This window comes from Dreissena polymorpha, chromosome 7, assembly GCF_020536995.1.
Source record: "Dreissena polymorpha isolate Duluth1 chromosome 7, UMN_Dpol_1.0, whole genome shotgun sequence".
In the NCBI taxonomy this organism is placed as follows: Eukaryota; Metazoa; Mollusca; class Bivalvia; order Myida; family Dreissenidae; genus Dreissena; species Dreissena polymorpha.
In genome coordinates this window covers 11,729,942-11,753,328 of record NC_068361.1, presented here as the reverse complement: position 1 = coordinate 11,753,328, position 23,387 = coordinate 11,729,942, and the positions used below count along the sequence as shown (strand labels likewise).

The following is a 23,387-nucleotide window of genomic DNA, read 5'->3' as shown; positions in this document are numbered from 1 at the left end:
GGTGGAACCAGTAGCTTGTAAACTATGAACTGAAAATTGTTTAAAAATTGAGCCTTAATTGTTTCTTGGAAATTTAGTCTGCAAAGGCTTTTATGAAATTTTCTTTCAAATGAATTCCCTTCAAAACGAAAACCAAGTATAGGTGGAGAGTGTCTTCTCGGATTAGCCTGTGCAGACTGCCAGTTTTACCAGAACCAGTCCAATACAGAACTGCCAGTTTTACAGAACCAGTCTCAATACAGACTGCCAAGTTTTACCAGAACCAGTCTCAATAATAAGAGGCACACAATATTTCATTAGCAGGTACAGTATGAGTTTTGAACGGAACATGGAGAATTCGGTAGCTTTTAAACTATGAACCTGAATATTGTTTAAAACATTATCACACAGAATAATCTTGAACAGTAAGGTGAACAAACCTTGTTGCAACATTGTGGAACCAGGTAATTTGTAACCTATGAATCATAAAATGTTTAAAAAATTACCATCACACAAAAGTAACGAACAAGGTACATGAACGAGTACCTATGAACCTGAAAATTCATAAAGATTTCGCAACACAATAGTCACTAAAAGGTATAAATAACAGTGCCCAGCTAGGCCTAAATGGAAGGGCGCCCCGCCCTGCCCTTCCGAAGACCTGCTCTGCCCTTCCCAGGCCCCACCCTGACCTTTTATAAAAAAACAAGGCTATTGTCAAGCAATATGATCCCCTACCGGCTCCACCATTGTCAGAAATTGCACCATTTTCAGATTATTTTTTTTAATTTTGGTTGCCATAGCAGCCACAATTTTGACAAAGGAAACAAAATAAAATGACATGCATAATGCCCATATTGCCATCTATCCATGTCCCAAGTTTCATGAAAAAATATTAAGAACTTTTAAAGTTATCGCAGGATCCAGAAAAACACCATTTTCAGCAGTATTTCTAGTCTATTTGTTGCCATAGCAACCAGAATTTTTGACGTAGGAACAAAATGAAATGATGTGCATAATGCCCCATTGCCATCTATCCATGTTTTCAAGTTTCATGAAAAAATATTAAGAACTTTCAAAGTTATTGCAGGATCCAGAAAAGTGTGACGGACGGACGGACGAACGTAAGACAGACAGACAGAGCGCAAACCTTGAGTCCCCTCTGGTGAAACCGGTAGGGAACAATAAATATTTTTTTACATATTATAATTTTAAATCTCTTATTACATGTTATTAACTGATACCTCATTGCAGATAATTTATTTGCATGGTTTAATAATAATCGAAATAATATATTCTAACAATTATTAATAACAAAAAACAAGATGTGTTTGAGAAACACAATGTCCCCCTATATGATGTTTGACCTTGTAGGATGACCTTGACCTTGACCCTTCACCACTCAAAATGTGCAGCTCCTTGAGATACACACGCATTTCAAATATAAAATTGCTAGCTTCAATATTGCTGAAGTGACATTACATGCGCAATTTTGACCAATATACTTGACCTTGAAGGATGACCTTGACCTTTCACCACTCAAAATGTGCAGCTCCATGAGATACACATGCATGCCAAATATCAAGTTGCTATCTTCAATATTGCAAAAGTATTTATAAAATAAGCGATATGGGCCACATATATTTGACCTCTGACCTTGAAGGATGACCTTGACCTTGACCTTTCACCACTCAAAATGTGCAGCTCCATGAGATACACATGCATGCAAAATATCAAGTTGCTATCTTCAATATTGCAAAAGTATTCATAAAACGAGTCATGATCAATCTACCTATGAAGTTTCATGATCCTAGGCGTATGCGTTCTTGAGTTATCATACGACAACCACCTGGTGGACGGACCGACCGACCAACCTACCGACCGACCGACCGACATGAGCAAAGCAATATACCCCTCTTCTTCGAAGGGGGGCATAATAAGCGATTTGGGCCACATATATTTGACCTCTGACCTTGAAGGATACCTTGACCTTGACCTTTCACCACTCAAAATGTGCAGCTCCATGAGATACACATGCATGCCAAATATCAAGTTGCTATCTTCAATATTGCAAAAGTATTCATAAAATGAGCGATTTTGACCACCTATATTTGACCTCTGACCTTGAAGGATGACCTTGACCTTGACCTTTCACCACTAAAAATGTGCAGCTTCATGAGATACACATGCATGCCAAATATGAAGTTGCTATCTTCAATATAGCAAAAGTTATTGCAAAATGTTAAAGTTGGCACAAACAGACAGACCAACCAACCAACCAACAGACAGGGCATAAACAATATGTCCCCCACTACTATAGTGGGGGACATAAAAATAAAATGCAACAGGTAGCATTCATGATACGACCAAACACTCAAAAGAGCCGTTTTAAAAAATAACTGCGCTCTTGAAAGAGCCTTTTTGACAAAATAGCCCCCCCCCCTGCCCTTTTCATCCTAGCTGGAGCACTGAGATAAACTAGTTTGTTATAACATTTGCAGAACCAGGTGACTTGTATCATGAGTTCATGCAAAAAGGTTGAAAATTATTATCACACAAGGTACATAAACAAGTTAGACAGAAGATTAGTAGAATCAGACAAATTGTAAACAACCAAACCAGAAATTACAAAACAATTATAGTCATATAAGGTATATAAAAGAGTTTGATGGAACATTGGCAGAACCATGTACCTTAAAAGATTGAAATAACAACTATGGAATGCCTCGAAATTTTGAGGGAGAAAATTCTCTTAAACATACATTTGGAAGAATCAAGTACGGAGCAACCTACAAATCTTCACAATAAATAACATAAGAAAATAATTCTGAATTCCATTTATTAATTATTTCATACCATTAGGTTTATTTAATTGAAAAGTAATATGCATTATAAAAAAAAAGGAATTTAATAGTGGTACTTTTTTTTTAATGTTGATGGAAAACAGAAAACGCACCTAAAAAAAGTGTTAACCCATTTATGCCTAGCGTCTAGAAAAAAGGCCTTGGAAAACAGTGTAGACTGTAGACCCAGATGAGACGCCGAATGATGCAGCGTCTCATCAGGGTCTGCGCTGTTTGCTTAAAGGAATTTCTGTAAGAAATATTCTAAATATAGAAATAAGTATACTAGGCATCCCTAATTTTGGAAATAAATTGATCCAATTTAGAAAGATAGGAGAGTCCACTAGACATAAATGTGTTAATAACTTTAGAGGCTTCACTGCACTTTAACATACAGAAACTGCATAATTATGATAAACTGTTACCAAAATATTATTAGTATTTAATGTAATATTGAAGATGCTATGTCTTAAGACAGATTTAAGTAAGAAAATATCATTTTATTAATTTGCTTATATCAACAGAATACATATTGTATACAAATTAAAGTTATTTTAACAATTACGAGAAAAGTAAATACATTAAAACCATTATAAATGCAAAATCATGTTAGTATTATTAATTCAACAACAGTTAACTTAATGAAGTCTAGAAAACAGGACATTTTATAATTCATAATATCTAAAGACTATAACAATGGTATCCTAGTTCAAAGTACTAAGCACATGCAGTCAGATTGATTATAATGGGTTTCGAAAAAGTCAAGTAGATCTCCCGCCCCTCCAATCACCCACACAACGTTGTTTGGCACAGCGTTGTACAAAGTCTTCAAACAATAACATTCCTTTCTGTCATTATCAAAGAAGAGTGCTGTTTTCCGCCATTTGGGAAAAGTGTCCCTTGGAATAAAAATTAAAAATATATATCACATTTATTAAAATAGTAATATTCAGCGGTTATTTATCTTGCTTATGAATACTATAAAATTGGCAATAAGTTATGTTTTTAATTGGGCTGTGCTCTGTGAAAACGGGGTTTGATGCATGTGCAAAAAAATGTCGTCCCAGATTACCCTCTGCTGTACGCACAGGCTTATCAGGGACGACACTTTCAACTTTTATGATATTTTCAATTTAAGAAAATCTCTTAGCAAAATCAAGTTTAGGCGGAAAGTGTCATTCCTGATTAGCCTGTGCAGACTGCACAGGCTAATCTGGGACAACACTTATGCACATGCATTAAACCGGCTTTTCACAGAGCACGGCTCATTTATATTTGCCAAGGTTCAACTTATAGAGCATGATAAGGAGATCAAATGAGATTTTTTTTAAAGCAGGGAAAAAAAAAACAACTTAACATTGGGAATTTTGGCTGTTTGACAAAATAAGATCACTGTGCATCTTAAGATATCTATGATCACATATTATAAACCGAATAAAGTTTGTTTGTGCCCATTAATTTTCAACAACTGGAAATTTCCCCATTCAATGCATTGAAGCTACACCAAGGGCAAATTGTGTATATACATATGTGTCGTGTTCTGAGAAAACTCAGGGCATCATGAATGTGCGTAAAGTGTCGTCCCAGATTAGCCTGTGCAGTCCGCACAGGCTAATCAGGGTTGACACTTTCCGCTTTTATGACATTTTTCATTAAAATGAAGTCTCTTCTTAGCCAAAATCCAATTTAGGCGGAAAGTGTTGTCCCTGATTAGCCTGTGCGGACTGCACAGGCTAATCTGGGACGACACTTACGCACATGCATTATGCCCAGTTTTCTCAGAAAGCGACTCATGCTTAGTCATGTCAGATAGACAGTTAAACTTTATATCCTCACTATTAAGAAAGGGAAATGCTAAAGGATGCAAAGTGTATATAATCGAATCAGGAAGTTTATAGGTGGTGGTTATCAGTTTGTCAATTGTCACACACAGTTCAAACACCTAAACAAATGTGTCAATACCTCAAGACTATGAGAAAAACACTTTCTTATAAGTTGAGATATAGTAAACCTGTCGGAATATTGTTGATGAGATGATTTGAATGTAAGAAATAGCATCCAGACAATTAAAACATTATTTTTAATGCATTAAGTAAAGAAATTTTAAGTAATGCAAGTAATTAACATTCTTTCAGTACCTGTATACGAATTCATAACAAACTGAATTTCACAATTTTGAGAAGTCCACAAAATGTTTTATTCAAAATTAACAGAAGCTTGCGACTACTTTTTCACAATTTTGAAAAGTTTTTCACAAACCTAGGGGGCTAGGTCTGTTTGACACAATCAGGAAAAAAATCTGAATGGGATCTCGATCATTGTATGAAAGTGAATCTGTTGTAACAGTAGCAAAATTTATCCGATTTTGAATTGTTTATAAGGTTGAAATTGTGGTCAGACATCAATGGTTATTGATAAGACACGAGGGGCTATTGTAGGAGATACATGTAGCGCTCAACTTTTCTTGTTATTGTAAGAGTTTCTGATGCAGTTTTTACTGTGTGTTTAGTAGTTAAGTTATTTTAGCTACCAACTAATGCATTTAGTTCATAGTTTCCAAAAATTCTATTAGAAACAACAAGAGATTGCCAAGCAATATGGTCCAATACAGGTGAAACTCTACCATTGTCAGTAAAAAAAAAAAATATTTTTTATTTTTTGCCAAAGCAAACAGAATTTTTGACGTAGGAAAAAAATGAAATAATGTGCATAATCTCCATATTACCATCTATCCATGTGTTAAGTTTCATGAAAAAATATGAAGAACTTTTAAAGTTATCGCAGGATCCAGAAAAGTGTGACGAACTGACAGTCAGACTGACAGACAGACAGACATAGTGTAAACCATAAGTCCCCTCCAGTGAAACTGGTAGGGGACAATAATAATTATTGTTGGCAGAACAGGCGAGTGATAAATCATAAAGATATTAACTCGTTTTATTTCTTCTTTCATTAGTATCAAAACTTGGTGATCATGATCGCTTACGATAATTATGCATTTGATTTCTTAAAACAAAATGGAACGAGTCACTGTTTCTGTTAAGCAATTACCATTTATATTGTTCATTATTGATTATATATTTTGTCGATGTATGAACCTTGAGGACTGCATGTAACTCGGGTGCTAGGAAGCAGTGAAAGGACGTTGTCATAGGTGACATGTGCGCTTTACACCGATGACGCCAACTGTATGGCATTGAGCGTTCGAATGTATTGTTTGTCACACTATAAATACTTATCAACTAGACGCAGTGAAGGCGCGAAATACCGGGTCAAACTGGATTTAATGGTATGCGTTTCTTAATGGGGAAGTTGATAAAAAATAAAATGGGATACACTGCCGATTTGCGTTAAATTGGACATCACGATGTAGCGGGTCTGCTGCAGACTTTGTCATACGATTGGATTAAACTGTGAGTGGCAGGTAATAAAATGTTACACTGTTATAATGTTAGGAATATGTAATAGTAGTTTGAGTTTAACGCCCAGGGGTCTTGAAAAAACACGCACAGTGCGCGTCAATGCAGGACATATACAGTAGATACAATGAGCAGCCTATGCAAACATAATGAAGTTGTTGTTCAATGCATTATATTCTTGCATTACAATAGCTCAATATGTTCAAGCTATAATCATTTTATTATATTGAGTTACAGCAACCTTCACCATTAGTAAAAATAACAAATATATTTGTATCAACTATCAAGTTTCATAATAATTGCTCCTCCATTTGCTTTCAAACTATTGAGTATAAACAATTCTTCAATTATCTACCACCAGTAACACTGAACCCACACACTGCAAGGCAAATACAATTATACATGCATGGCTCAACATTAACGGTTGTCCTATTGACCCTGGCAAGTAAAAGTTGGGTCCGGGCAAGTTACTTTATAATCTAGTTGTCCGCCCGGGCAAGTGCAAAAAGAACAAAGCATTTAATTTAGACTGTATTTAGACTTTAATTGCTGTAATCATTTTGTTAAATTTGCAAAACTAAAAAAGGTTTTGTGGTGTACCATTTTGATCTTTATTAAAAAATATAAGGTTAACAGTTAATGTGATATTTCATGTTTGGGCAAATGGCTTTACGTTCAGGGCAAGTAGATTTTCTAAGTACTTGCCCGGCAGTGCAAGTTGGTTTTTGGGTTAATGTTGAGTCCTGACATGCAAAACATACTTGAATAAAACAGGCTTAACAACATGCACAATGATGTAGTATGGCTTGCTATGTATTCTATTTATTTATCCAGGTTCATAAATTCTCTAAATTAGACCGTCACTTAATTGTTCTTATCTCTTCCTATCTTTAAATTATAATTAATGCTCAATTTAACCCAGACTTTTTGGGACTAAGTATCTCTCATTCCATGGTTTCTAACTTGCACCACACAATCTGGGATCAAATTAATGTCAGTACATCATGATCTTGGTGCAATTCAGGATGTTCTGTTTGTGAAGTGATTGTGAATGGCCCTGACCTCTGGTTTAACCTGATACAAGACTAAATACCATATGCATTTGTTCCCCTCACAAATATTAACCCCTCCCCACTATTAAGATAGGTATTTTAACAAGTTTATAGTCCCTCAGCAAGTTACATTTATAAGACATTTCTTACTAGATTCAAATTTGTAACTGATGAGCAGCAAACAGCATAAAACCTGAACAGACTAAGTTACTTGCAGGCTGTTCTGTTTGCACATAGCCATTTGCCTCTGAGTGGGAAAGGATAAATGTGATCCCCTTGCAAATATTAACATGTCTTTTTTTGACCCTTTGCATGCTGGGAAATTTGTCGTCTGCTAAAATGTCGTCTGCAGAATTTCTAAAATTAGCTTTTTCTTCGATTTTTTTCAAAGAATACTATCAGAATAGCAAACAGTTTGGATCCTGATGAGACACCACGTTCTGTTGCGTCTCATCTGGATCCAAACTGTTTGCAAAGGCCTTCACAATTAGGTTCCAGCACTTAAAGGATAAATGTCGACCTTGATAGATAAGAACATTACAGAAATTGCAGTAAGTTCTAGATTAAACAGGTGGGAACAAGACAAATTATTTGAAATATAGCTTGTTTGTTAAATTTATGTAAATACAGTCAGGGCTCGACACTAACAGTGGTCCGTTGACCCGGGGTCAGTAAAAAATAGGGAGGACCAGTCAAACAAGAAATTTGGTTGATCCGTCACACCAGTTAAAAATCCTGGCCAGCTTATTGTGAAATACTGGTGGAAAGCCGTTTTCATCAATAAAACAACTTTATATGTTCATAATAAACCGATAATTTCATAATTATTGTATTGGCCGACTCGAGACTGGGATAAAAAAAGCAATATATTGGAAATTCTAATTTTCTAGATGCCCTGATGACAGATCAAAAAATCGATTTTGCGTTCCGCAAATGTCTCCTGACTTCGCCGTGATCGATACAAAAATTAACATAAAATTCGAAGCATTCGGATAGAGAAATGAACAAAATGGTATTTATTATTTTGAAAAAGCAGCAATAATCAGCATTTTATCAATCCTAGTACCATCAGAATATACTTTCTTTACCGTGCAAATTTACACTGGAGGGCGCCGAATAATGTTTTGATATTGCCGGAGAGTAAACGTGCTGTTATAGACGTCATGATGGCGAGTTGTAAATTATGTTTAGGATTGTTGAATAGATAAACGAAAGCTTTTGAAGGTTCACTAAACGTTCTTTTTTTTTCCGTCTTTAAAAGTATGGATCAACAGGCAAACTAAACAAGTTTAACAACATTTGTAAATATAACGTGAATAATAAAGTACATATAAGGCTCACCCTTTGACAGTTAATTTCAAGTTGGTTTAATTTGGGTATACTTAGAGTTTAAATTTACGATTTATTTAGATTATTTTTTATTTATCTTATTTTGACTTTTTGATGTTGTCGATTCAGAGTTGGAAATGTGAATGCCTCCGCCTTCTGAGGCTCAACTTTTTATAGACAGTAAAGGCGAATCGGGTTGCACATTACAAAATCTGGACCAATGAAAACAATTGTTACAAAGTAACATTGGCGTTCTAAAATAAATATTTCTGAGAAAATTTAGCTTCTGATGCAAAACTACAATTAATTACAGTTTATAATGTGGCGTTCGCTTGATATTTAGAAAGAACAATATTTAATGAATAAAATGACACCACGTACGGTTTAAATAGACAAAAATATGATAGCAAACGCCGGTTTCCAAAAGAGACAATGACAGCTTCCAAACAAAATGGCAGATGTGAATTACAATTGACAAGTAAGTTGAGTTTGATAAAATGAGAAAACTGCATTTAATACATTTACAAAAGCAACCCCATTTAGCCATAAGGCTAAAACAATGACATATTAAATTAATAAAGGGTGACCTATTTCAGAGTCATGCTTATCTAAAGCGTAAGCAAAAACTGCAAAATAACAACACATCAATAAATTAATAAATACAGTTTCAACAGTTCCCCAGTAAATTATTGGTGAATAAAATCACATTTTAACTATTAAATTGCATAGACTAGTTTAGCCCTAACATTGATACTTGAGCAATGGCCAAGTAAACATACATTAAATTTTTGAGTCATAATTATATTGCATTTGCAATATAAACATAAGCTATAATTATTCATTTAACAACTACTAAGTAAAAATACAATATGAGATATATATTAGAAAATATTAGAAGTTAAGAGTTATGGCTAGAGTTAAGTAACAACTAACTTGTTACAGTGCGTATTTTCAAGATTACAAGTTTTCGCGATGTGGAATTTTATTCCGAGGGTGGTTGAACCTCTGCCTAAAAAAAACTATAACTAATATGCTCTGTGTGCCTAAGTTCGATCATGTTAAACTTTGTCTCTGCGCATGCTCGACACCAATAATGATTACTGAAAACTTTCTATGGTATTTAGACAGAGTATTCAAAACTGTATCCAAATCTGCCAAAAAATTGAAATATAAACAAACAAAACGGTCGTAAACGGTTAAAAACTATCTATTACCCCACATGATATACGTCACTGAGAAGCACTCCTAAGTTCGACCAGCTGTGTTCGTGACGTCACAAATGGGGGCTCACATGGGGTAGAGAAATAGTTATTTGCTCACACCAATACTTAAGCTAGGAGCGAGACATTCTAATGTTGTTGTTTTTTAGAAAAGAAAGGTTATTCATATATTTTGAAGATTATTGTAATACGTGTCTTAAATATTTATTAAAATTAACAACAACTAACAATTAAGAAGGTAATAGAAAAGAACATTAAACACTCATAAACACACATTTGTAAAATTACCAAACATATTTACATTATAAAACGCTATTTTTCCTATACTTGTGCTGCAGTAAAGAGCTTAAATTTACCAATAAACATCTTAATTGGACGTCTATTATCTTTAAATGTAATGTGTCGATCTAATTTATGAATGCCCCCTTATGAGCCCCAGGTAAACAAAGCGATTTATGGAGAATTGTCTTACCGCCCCTGAATACTGCAGTATCCCTGGCAATTTAGAAAAGAGTATTTTGATGGATGTTTTATGATTTAATGGTGATTTAAAGAATATAAGTGTGATAAATGCATGAAAAATGAGGTATTCGATAATTGACATAATTTAAGCTTTGTTATTCATAAAACCCTGTTTAAACCGCATTTTTACGAGAGGTTGACGAAATTACAACTTCTGTTATGAGTTTTCGCAGGAAGGCTGGCGCGTGATGTCAGTGCTGGTATTTGAAAATACGTCATAAAAAACTGATCGAACTTAGGCACCTGATCAAAATTAGGCACACAGAGGATAGTTTTCTTTTTATGCACAATACATTGTGGATAGTTTGGAAAGTAAGTTGAAATTTAGGTAAAATAACATAGAAATTGTCGGACCACTTGAAATCTTGGAGGACCCAGTAATTTCTGAAAGCTGGTGATCCATTGGGTCAGTAGGTAAAGTAGGTAAAAAAAGTTAGTGTCAAGCCCTGACAGTTTTGTGAAAAATATAAGGTTTTAAAATATTTCCTTTTATGGCAGTTTTTATTTAAAAGCATAGTTTCACTTAATCAATGCTGATTTATGTGGATCAATGCACTTTACTTAATATAAATTAACTGATGACCTTAAAATATGAACGCAAAAAAATCATAAAGCAGATTGTTGATGATTTCTCATCTTGTGACATTATGCTGCATTGACTAACTCAGTCCCAGTCAGTAGCATGAACCAACAAGGGAGGCAACTTGTGATGTCACAAATCGGCAGTAACCAAAAAGTGGTTCTTTATTATCTCGCTTAACATGGGTCTAAATTACGTTTTAAAGCTCTTTTCTGATTGGATTAAACAGTCTGAAATCATCCAATCAAGAAAGTAGAGACATTTATCTTGCATAACATTCACTGCCATGCTCTATGCAAGCTATTAAGCAAATAAAAATCGTAAACCAAAAAGTTCGGAATGTTTTTTTTTCGCGGTTATAGACGGTGTTACTTGCTGAAATCAATAAAATATTGCTTTGAAATCATTTATGTATTGGTATTGAACAAGAAAGTGGTCGAATATAAGTGGAAAACATAAGTATTGTGATAAAAACTTGTGTCTGCTACAATTTTACGAGTGGTTACGGAAATTACCGATCGTACAGATGTATTGACAAACAAAGGCCAAACGGCCGATTAGCTTTCATATTTCAAGTTTATCAGCCTTGAAAGCATCACATTTTCAAATAAGAAGCAAAATCATACATTTATCAACCAGTAATAGTCAATTACACCAAAATCTTTGGGTACATCCATTTTGTTTTTCAGAAACCAGAAACATATATTATTTTCGGAAACCGACGATCGGTCATTACCGGAACATCTTGGTAAATTTCAGCAGACAAGTTTTCGTCAAAAATTCTTATGTTTTCCGTAAATATTCTACCACTTTCTTATTGTATACCAATACATAAATGATTTGAAAGTAATATAACATTGAATATGGTCAGGAATACTTTATATAACTGCTAGAAAAGACATCTCAAATTTAGCGCATAAACCATTGAAAAATCATACTTCAGTTTATCCTTCTTATGATTGTTTTATCAGTTACTTTAGCTTCAGCCACCCACTTATTTTTGAAATTATGACACACATATGTTTAAACTTGAGTTATTATATATTTTTAGTTATTTTTATTGAGAAACTTTTATCTTATAACACATTTTTGGTACAAAAATGTTAATTGTATATATATTGTTTGAAATAAATACATAGGTAAAGATTTACCTAAACTTGCTACACATGTAAAATAAAATGCCAATAATTACAACAAAAATCACTTTTAAATAGTATGTTTTGTTTATTAGTCTTAAACAATATTAATGTTTTCATTTTAAAATTATAAAACACAATACATTAAATATTGTCCTATAAAAAAATGACATAACAGATTGTTAGGACGATATGAACAGAACGTAAACAGTATGCTTATTGAAATTTAAAACAACTAAAACATCTTTTTGTATTATTTTTCTGATCAAAAGTGGTATTTCTAGTTAGTATAGGAGATATTTTATCAAGAAAAAGCATTAGAATTTGGATTGTTTTGAAGAAAAGTGTGCATTGCATCCAGTATTGCCATGGAACCAGTTTTTGGTTAGAAATTCAATAACATTATTTTAAAGTTCATTACCCCTTGTTGCTAAAAAAATCATAAAAAATTGATTTTTCAAAGTAATTCATTAAAACAAAAAGTAAATGCTTTCTTATACCTTAAATATTATTCCTGCAGGCATTTGACATCAATTATTTATGTTTAAAAAAATCATTGGTTCATGCTACTGTCAGTCACGATCACTATAAGCTAACATGTTTTTCTTAATTCTACATAGTTTGCAATGATATATAATATTTACATACCAATCCACGGGTCTATTATCATTCGCAATGCATTGCAGTCCACTGACAATAGCTGTCATGCAAAAAATCAGCAATACAATTGCACATTTCATGACACCGACTTCGCCAGCCAGCTGTATTCCCGCCATCTTGTCAAACACGGAACTTATAAAGCACGTGATCATAGTAGATCATGTGACGATCTACGGTTAAATACCACTCGGGTCAGCTGACGAGAGTGGACGATTTATTGCATAAATGAATCTATGATAGATTGAGCGGCACTTTGGGTTATCACTACATTTTGTTTAAATATTTTTTGTAAAATGCATACAGATCTCGATCAAATCTATATACGTATTGCCCCGCTTAGTGCATCACTCCAATGTTGTAATTAACTACAAAATCAGGTACCTGCAAAAATGTACTTTTTTCATAATTGGTAAATTAGCGGTTTAACAAGAAACTCATAATTAACAGTCACGCAATACATTATATTTAATTATATTGACCATCGAAACAGCATTTTGTAAGTAATCAATTTTAATACATAACAATATATTTCTTGGACAATATCAAGACAAGACAAGACAAATATTTATTCAGACTTGCACAGTGTTCATCGTCTAAACCACGGACTCAAGATTACATACACTCCGTGTCTTAACACTAGATATTTCAAATACAATTATGTCACAGAGATAAACATAGTAATAATATAAACATAAGGAGCATCGTATACTCAGTATCATGCGAGTGTGAAAAAAGTATCAGTGCCCAAGGACTTGTTAAGACAAAACTAAGATCATCAATGGGTCAGGACAGGTTTTCCGCTGTGTGCCTGCTTTCCATTCATAGGGACATGGACATAAACATTTTAATGTTGTACCTAAGTTGACCTAGTAGGATATCCAACAAGGTTAAATAGGAGGTCCACCCATGTAACTTCGTTAAAAAAGTTATGGATAAAGATAATGTCTCCCACCACTTTAGTGGTTTGAGAGACATTTGATTAACCCCTGTGTGTCTGTCTGTCCGTGTGTCTGTCACACTTGATGTGTGAACTCAAGTTTTTATTTGTTTCACATGCACTTTTATCATGCAAAATGCTGATTAGATAGCAGGAAATCGCATCATTTCAAGGTGGCATTTAAAAAAAATCAATCGACGACGGAAGGGGACACCCCTCCCGCACCCTCCCCTGTTGAGCCCCCCCTCTGAAAATTTTCTGGATACGCCTCTGTATACGTTTAAGAAAAGTTACAGAGATAAACATAGTAGTAACAATAACATAAGCAGCATCGTATACGGTTACGAAAAGGCAATGTAATATATGGAGGATTGCTATATAAATTAATTAACAGCATTAGTAATATTATTTCTTAAAATCAGAGCTTCTTTTACAAATTTGGCTAACTTAATAAGTTCAAATTTATTCGTTGTATTCAGAAACTGGTGGAATTTATAAACAGAAGGCCTATTGTAATAACATTTCTTTATATAGTTTTTTCTAATATCAACGTATAATGGACATTTACAGACAAAATGGTACTCATCTTCAATATCTAATTCGTTACAACAAAGGCAAAAACGTTTATTTCGTGGTATGTTTTGACCAGCATATCTTTCAGTTTGAATTCTCAGTGGCAGGCTGGAAGATCAAAGCTTTGCGACATAGTGCCTTAGTGATTTAGGTAATACGTCTAAATAATTTTCGTATACAAATGTTGACTTAAACACACGGTACATATCTAAAACAGAGCTATTTTCAACGGATCGAAACCACTCTTGTTTATAAGTATCAATTACAACAGTTTTAAACTGTGGTATAACTATTTTAACATCGACGGAGCTTGGATTATTAAACACGTATGAAAAACCGTAAGTGTCTAACAATAGTTTAAGATTAGATACCCAATTAGAAAGACCATTTTGACAATCATTTAATGCTTGTATATAAATCGATTTTAAAATTATGTTATCAGTTTCAATAAGTTTAAACCAATATCCATAATATTAATTATTCAAAAGGCCACCCCCCCCTTTTTTTATAGATATGGGTATTGAAATTAGACATTTGCTTGTATATAAATGCATATAGATTTGAGAGTATCAGTTTCAAAATGGGCATGATAAAGTTCATTCTTGTATGTAAATGGGTACCAAAAATATATGTAATTCACAAATAAAAATATAAAAGGAAATTCAATAACTTTACTGTATTGATATGAGAGAGATTACAATTGTAGTATGAAATATGTCCTCTTTATCAAATGCTAGTTTTGAAATGTGTCCAGTTTATCGAAAATCTTGTATTTAAATGGGTCCACAATCTCAATGGTATCGTATACAAATGAGTCTGCTTTTTCAATAATCTTGTATCAAAATGGGTCTACTTTATCAGAGTTCCGGTATAAAAATGGGTCACATTTCGGAAGTCTTAGTGGGACACCCCTACCCTAAAATTTGGGAAGTTACCCGCCACCCCGGCCCCCCACCTTACACAACATGCGGTAAATATAACTCAGTGAATACATGTACGTATATTTCCCTTTGACATGATTTTCGCCATGAAATCCACTGCATATGTGAGAAAAACAGTCAACTCTGCTTGGAGATTGATATTTAACTCATGCTGCATCGTTTCTTACTACTTCTTGGTAACGTCAAAAAAACTAAGAGACATGGAACTTAATTGCTCCTTAGGTAAAAACAACAAAACTACAACTAACCCTGTTGACTTGCGTTAGATTAATTTATTCGCGTATTGACCAAATATTCTATATAACTTTCATTTGCATGGCAAAATGTAATTGATTTAGGTCATTTAATTTCTATCTCAAGTAAAAAAAGCGTAAAACCAGTTTGCACTGAGTCCCTAACTATAAGCTACGTGTTCAGCAGTGCACACGTTGAATAAAATAATCAATACTAGAGTGGTGCATTTGCAGACTTCACTCCAGATAACATTGTCAAACCTATGCACGTTAAAAATATCTGGATCGTCAGCACGGGTTTATGTCGAACTGAAATATACAGTAAACAGCATTGAAGCAGGACAAACATTGAAAAAGGTATATAGATATTGTATTGACATTCCGTTGAGGTTGATCGCTTAGCATGTGCATGCTATTATATTGGACATTTCAAGTTGCAAAGCATCACTGAATCCTTCCATATCACACAATACGACTCGATAGAGGAAAAAACTAACCGATAATTATGTGATTTGAATGTGTGGTTTGTAACCTGTCCAAATGTTTCACATGATACATATTAATTGGTATATGGGATGCAGCTTTTTAGGCATTTGTAGGGTTTCGGTTCATATTGCTTGTGTCAAACTCCTTCGTGTCATAACATTCACAAAATGCAAAATATGCAAGGTAATACAACCGCAATTCATTTTAATATTTCGATTTCGTTCTAAAAAGTTACAAAAATATCACTATCTAGCAGAATTGGTCCGAAATAAACAATACAAATATAATCAAGAACACGACGGCGCGATTTTTACTAACAGAACAGGCAAAACGATATCATTTGCGAACGGCTGTGGTTTCAAGGTCAAAGTATGTGTTTAAAAACGAACTCGTTTACATATCTTGCACACATTATTTCAAAAGAAGGTATTGGTGCAGACGCTGAGAAGACAATTTCTTCTTGGTCCATTCCGGCAAATGTTACTCAGTTACGCTAATTTGTAGGCTTTTCATGTTTCTACCGGAATTATATTAAAGATTATGATACAATCGCCGACCTCTAATATCGCGTCTTGAAGGCTATGGTTCATCCAAAAAAGGATAATAAGTCCTCTGTCTCTTGGTACATGTATTCCGGGTAAATATTAACAAGTGGCCGTGAAACCCTGAAGTCCAAATTTACCTCTCCCCCTGATTTTTCCTTAGCGAGCTACTCCAAATCCTTCATTTTTCCAACTGATATTTTTGGCACATAGTAAGGGACAGTCCTTTTGCAGCAACAGACTCCTCTGAGCGTGTTATAGCTAATGCAAGCCGAGGTCTACGTCGTTGTGATCGCAATTATCATGCACAGAGATTGGTGTTCCTTGAGCTTAAAAGGACTCTAACAGACAAGTTCATGACTATTTGTATGCCACAACATTTACTGTAACAACTGACAATAACCCTTTATCATATGGCATGTAAACACCAGAGCTTGATGCTATCGGTCATTGTTGGGTCGCCGCTTCGTCGGTGTACAATTTGATAATTTGAAATGTCTTATTGGTATTTCAACTTCACAAACGGTCACTGTGGACGCAATACCGTCAACTTTTTAAGTTAATAGAATAAATTTGTCTAAAGAACAGCCATGTGACCGTGACAAAGCACAAGTTATTTACAAATATTCTTGGTCGTAAACCACTTAAAGAGGTGAAATATATATCAGTCAGTGTAATAACATTTATTGGGGATTTTGATTGTCTGTCACTTATTTGTGTGGTTTAGTATCGTTATTCCAAATTGGATGGTGAAAAAGTTTGACAACTGCTTGTACGCTATGAGGGTTGTCATCCAGGGCTCGACCAGTCACTATGGCTTAGTGGTGTTTTTACTGGCCAGGCATTGAACATTGCATTGAATGTATTGTTTCACTATAGCGATTGTATTTGCAAAAAAAAACAACAACTCATTTTCCGTCTAAAAATCTATTTTATTGTGACATCCAGACCAATTCAACTTGTTTTCATTGATTTTCTAAAAGGTTACAGATGTAAAGGTGGTCATGATGATATCTTTGTTATAACTGACAACTTTAAGAAAACCCCAGAGAAGGCAACCACAACTGCAAAAGCCTTGTTCGGACATATTATTGCTGTTATTGATTACATGAGCAACGCCCTTCTAATCAAGGAAGACATTGTTATACTTATGCCATCAATTAACTTGTTTAGCAATGCATATGTATGAAAGATCCTACACGTTTTCACCCCATGGATAATCAATCAGCTGAGCGATTGAACCGTACCATGTTATGCACGTTGGGAACGTTGTGATGAGCAGAAGGGAAATTGGAAAGTCTGTATCTCTACCATGGATCATTCATACAATTCAAGAGCAGCTCAAATGGGTATTCTCTACATTCCTAATGTTCGGGAGGTACACAAGGTTGCCAGTTGATGCCTATATTTCCAAAACGTCAAGAAACAATGAAAAGGAATTTAATTCTTCATTCATTGCTTAATTGCAGGAACGCATCACATTTGCATGCAGACTTGCAGGTACATGGGTATAAAGCGTGCAACACAACTCAAAGCTCTGTATATAAAGTTTAAGAGAATCTGATCAGCAGAAATGATCTTGTACTTTTAAGGCAAGTCAATCTGCAAGGCTGACATAAATTGGCTGATAAATGGGAATGGAAATCATACGTGGTTCTAGAGATTCCATATGACATCCAGCCGGTATACAGAAACAAACGAGAAAAAACAAAAGGAACCTGTTTGAACTCTGCACATGAACATGTTGCTGTCGTTTGTTTCTGTCCCAGAACCTGAACAGGCTCCACGCGCTGCCCGAAGAGTAAGAACGTTTTCAAGATCTAGCCAGAATTCTGGTAATGATATCGACGGTAGTTTAGGTTCTGATTCTGTAAAATGACTTTACAGATGTCTACAGTGAAACACCACTAAAACCCATGCTGATGTAACCGGGTGGGATTGTGCGATAAACTTGTCATTGACGGTGATGTGTACAAGTTTAATGAAGTTAAACAATCGGTCGAGCGTATAGGCAAGTCACGGGCACATAGCGCGGATCGACACCAGCAAATATTACAATCGGATGATTCTCGACGTGGTCATGGTGCGTTGCAAGATGGACAGTCACGCAAAGTTGTCAAAATTTATTTGGGCGTGTCACAAGAATTTGTGCGGAATGTCTTGTACTTCATTTAGACGAGCTGTTTCAATTGTTTATCTGATATTATTTTGTGTATTGCGTATGTCTCGCCAGAAGGGTAACCGATATATGAATTCAGAGATGATAAAAACGAAATTACCTATATCGTCGAAAAGCTCTTATTGTTAAAAATATGTATCCCAATTTTCTATATATCTTGACGGTGATCTAAATGCTAGAATTAAAACTATGCTGGACTTCATTCCAGCAGATAACATTGAATTTCTTTTTAATTCAAAGTTAGACTACGATACAGACGTTTTTGAGCTGCCGAGAAAAAAAGGATAAAAATTATCATTTATTCGAGCATACTTTACTAGAACGATCTTGCGCTCATGGAATTCATATACTCAATGGGCTGGTTTCTACTATAGAAAAGCATTTGCAAAGTTCAGATATTCCAACCACAAGCTTCTTAATGAAACTGGACATGATTTTAGATATCGTACAATTGTCTAAATGTTGAATAACGTGTGTCATTGAAAACGAATATCATGTATATGTCCATTGTTATAAATTTCATGAAGAACGTAACATTCGCCTTTTTTCCTGGTATAGAGAAATAGAGACGAAAACGATTTTATTAATCTGATGAAAATGAAAAATGATCTGACATTTCAATTTTTATATCTTAATGCGAAAAGTATAAACATTAAACTATTCACAACGCATGCATGTATAACTCGACATGTCTATATTTTGTATTTTGGGCAGGTGGCCTCTAGTTACGAAATAAATTGTATTGTCTCTTGTTTCGTCTTTAAATCAAGGCCCATTGACCAGCATCATTGGGCCTTGTATCAGTATTTCTGATACTTTTCCATCTCCCTCTACTGATTATATTTCACAGCCTTGATCTGCAAGTCCAATCAGCCCCTCAGTCACATGCAGTATACCATTTCTATGGGCAGTCAAGAGGATTCGCCAATTTCCCATGAACTGAGTTCTTACAGTAGTCCTTCTCCGACCCCATCTAGGCATTGAGTCCCCACTCCCTAAGCAGACCCTAACCTAAATGTCCCTCCCACCAGACCGGTTTGTAAATTACTGTTTGATCCCATTAACGAGCATTTTGTTAAATGTACATGTATTTACATTGCTTCAGTTGTCAGCATTTTAACTTGGTGTATTGTAATCTTTAGTAGATGTGTGTGAACTACCAAGTACAGTTTTGATAGAAAAATTGTATATACAATTATATTCAGGTACTGTAAATTCTACGTTTTTCATGGAATGGACAGTTTTTCCGTGCTTGTTACCCATTCTTGATTTAGTGTTTTTTTCATTAATTGAAATTATAATAGATACCCTAAATTAATGTATTTTATTTGGTAATTGTTTATTTTTATATTATTGTTTTAGTATTGATTAAATAATTCTGTGTGCATCAGGTTAGTAATTTTGACGATTCTATAGATTTTAAACATGTTCATGTATTTTATCTCTTCATTGTTTCTTTTCATAAATTATGGCAATTGGAGAAAACTCGAATTTATAGTAAATTTTTCATATGACCTAGTTAATACCTTTCGACTGAAAAGTTATGTATGATTATTCATAGTTTACCGATCGTTTGCGTGTTTATTGTTGTTCGAGGTTATATTTTATTTAGGTATATAGGTATATATAGGTATATAATATTTTCTCTTACTAAGTTCGTTACTTCAATTAAATTGTACTTGTTGTTATTACAAAATAGTATCTCTTCTGTGAATGGTTCATGACATATTATAAATGACGGATACATTTCCATAACATGCGGGACTGTGTAGGATATAATTTTTCCCTGTGTTGTATATGTGTCTATGTTTCATATACAATAATTTATTTCCCTTGTCTTGTATGTACACATTTGCTTCTATTTTGAGATTCAGTCCCTTTTCCCTTGTGTGTCCAGCCATGTACTGTGATGTCATGCATATATTGTCCTGTCATAACGATAGATCTTATGCAATCACTAAGATTTTTATTGGCCAACATTTAACAAACTTTGTTAGAGATTTTAAACTACTGACCATGCTGCCTTTCGACTCTGGCCCGTCGAAAGACAAAACTTCATTGATTATTTTCTCACAATTTTGAAAATTGACAACGCATTCCTCAAACCTGTTTTTCAATAAATGTTCATACCCGTTGTATCTTCGGGCGATGAAATAAAGTACTCGAACCTCGAGACAGTGTTTGGAGTTATTGCATTTTCCTACCCCTATACATATGTTGTGTCAGACCAAACAAACAAACAATCAGTTCAAACTCACAAAACATTATCTTAAATTTTGGATTAAGCATCAACTCACATACATGTATTGATTACTAACTAGTATGCTTGTATTTAAATAAATTCGCATGCACTATTTATCTTAAACTTACAGATTTGTATTTAGCATTAAATCACAAACTTATTTTACGCATTCTCATTCAAAAGTTTTTTTTACCCACACTGTGTATACATCGTTTGTTTTCATACTTGTATTATGCAATAACTCACATAATTTTAATCAGCATTTCGGATAATTGTATAAAGCATTCCCTCTCATAATCGTATAAAGCATTCCCTCTCATAACTATATAAAGCATTCCCTCTCATAATTGTAAAAAACATTCCCTGTCATAATTATATAAAACATTTCCTCTCATAATTGTATTAAAGCGGGTATATACGATTTTTTATATGTGTTTAATTGTAATATATTGATAAAATATGTTACAATAACACAGAATAGGCAAGAAAAATTATACATTAAAGCCGAATTTCATAAAATGCAGCAAAGATAAATTAGCGCCCCGATCCGATAGTGACGTACATATTTTCCTACAATAACCGAAGCATTCGTCTTTGTATTAGGATCGGAGATAGTGTTCGTGTGTCGTATGAATAGATATCGTTGCAGGAATTCAAATAAACCGTTAAACTAAGTTTAGATGCACATCGTACATGTATGATATACATGCTGGCGAATTCGGCTTTACAGCCGTTTTCAATTTCAGAATTTAATATCTGGCTTATTTCGCATTTTTCGACATATGTTCTTCTTAACTTTTATTTTAATTTATATTGAAATATATATATAATAAGTTTTTTACACAGTTTATATAAATTCATAAATATTTGACAAAATCGTATATACCCGCTTTAAGCATACCCTCTCATAATTGTATAAAGCATTCCCTCTCATAATTGTATAAAGCATTCCCTCTTATAATTGCATAAAGCATTCCCTCTCATAATTGTATGAAGCATTCCCTCTCATAATTGTATAAAGCATTCCCTCTCATTATTGTATGAAGCATTCTCTCTAATTATTGTATAAAGCATTCCCTCTCATAATTGTATAAGCATTCCCTCTCATAATTGTATAAAGCATTCACTCTCATAATTGTATAAAGCATTCCCTCTCATAATTGTATGAAGCATTGCCTCTCATAATTGTATAAGCATTCCCTCTCATAATTGTATAAAGCATTCACTCTCATAATTGTATAAAGCATTCCCTCTGATAATTGTATGAAGCATTCCCTCTAATAATTGGATAAAGCATTCCCTCTCATAATTGTATAAAGCATTCCCTCTCATAATTGTAAAAAGCATTCCCTCTCATAATTGTATAAAATAATTATTGTTTACACTGTTTGAACAATTTCTTTCTCATATATATACTTATTTCAAATTGTTCTTGTATCCTCATAGGATCCAGTGTTTTGAAAGTATATTCGTTGGTGTTTTATAATATTTCTCAACCATATATATTTATATACATATATGTATATATATATAAACAATCAGGTGAATATATATTCTTAATATTTTATATAGAGGTTATTTCCTTGGGATACTTTGATAACTTATGATATTCAATTATATGAAAATATGCAAAGAGATTTTGGAGTGTAAATTGTTGTTAAGCATCAAATAAATAAACAAGTTAATTACACAAAATAACAAAAAAGAATGTACACAATTTATCTTAATACAGGTTTTGAAATGTCATCCCTAGCAATGCATGCTCATTAATAAAATACGTATGACCATAAAATTTACTACATATAAAGTGTTCAGACGATTTCTTCAATTACGTCATGATCTGAAAATAATGGTCTACACATCTATCCTGGTATAAATAAAATGTAATTTTATAAACAATTGCATTTCGTATTGCAAACGAGCGAAACCATTAAGAACAAGTATCATATGCTTAAGTTAACAGTGCATTAAAACAATAATTATTGACCCAACATGATGAATTCCAAACAATCTATACTGGTGCATTATAAGATAAACACTTACATATATATGTGAGATTGCACTCCCCTCTGATTATAAGTAAAAGCCTGCACGCCCAATAAATAAATAAATTAATCTATATTTGTTATCTTCGTATACTTCATCGTGGTTAAATAATTCATGTAAAATAAATGCTATCAAAACACAAAGAAAGTAATGCAAGTCACTTTTTTGCCAAACGTGTATTGATACATGTAAACTTCCTTCGTGTATAAGAAGTAAGCAAACCATTTTTTGCTAATGTAAACTTATTACTTATAAAATATATAGTATTAGTGTGGAAAAACACATGTCTAAAAAAGATTGTATGACAGTTTATGGTTATGACTGAATATTTAGCTTACAACGAATAGGCATTCAGAATCAATATGCTCTTAAAATAAACGGCATGTGCATTTTGAAAGGAAATAAATAAAATTTAGCATCGATCTGGGAAAACGTGGATTAATGCATGTGCGTAAAGTCTCAACCCAG

At 33.8% G+C, this 23,387-nt stretch overlaps 1 protein-coding gene across 2 annotated transcripts in view; it reads right to left on the bottom strand.

The window, feature by feature from the left end:
• The window catches only part of LOC127839273 (plancitoxin-1-like), a 284,745-nt gene that overhangs the window by 37,276 nt on the left and 224,082 nt on the right, over positions 1-23,387 (bottom strand). Inside the window, exon 1 of one of the 2 annotated variants that reach the window (XM_052367553.1) lies at positions 12,729-12,895. The exons of the other annotated variant lie outside the window; for it this stretch is intronic. Coding sequence (XP_052223513.1) covers positions 12,729-12,892 — 164 coding nt within the window. The 5' untranslated portion in view covers positions 12,893-12,895. Of the gene's footprint in view, positions 1-12,728; positions 12,896-23,387 lie in introns of those variants that run through there. 2 annotated transcript variants of the gene reach the window in all.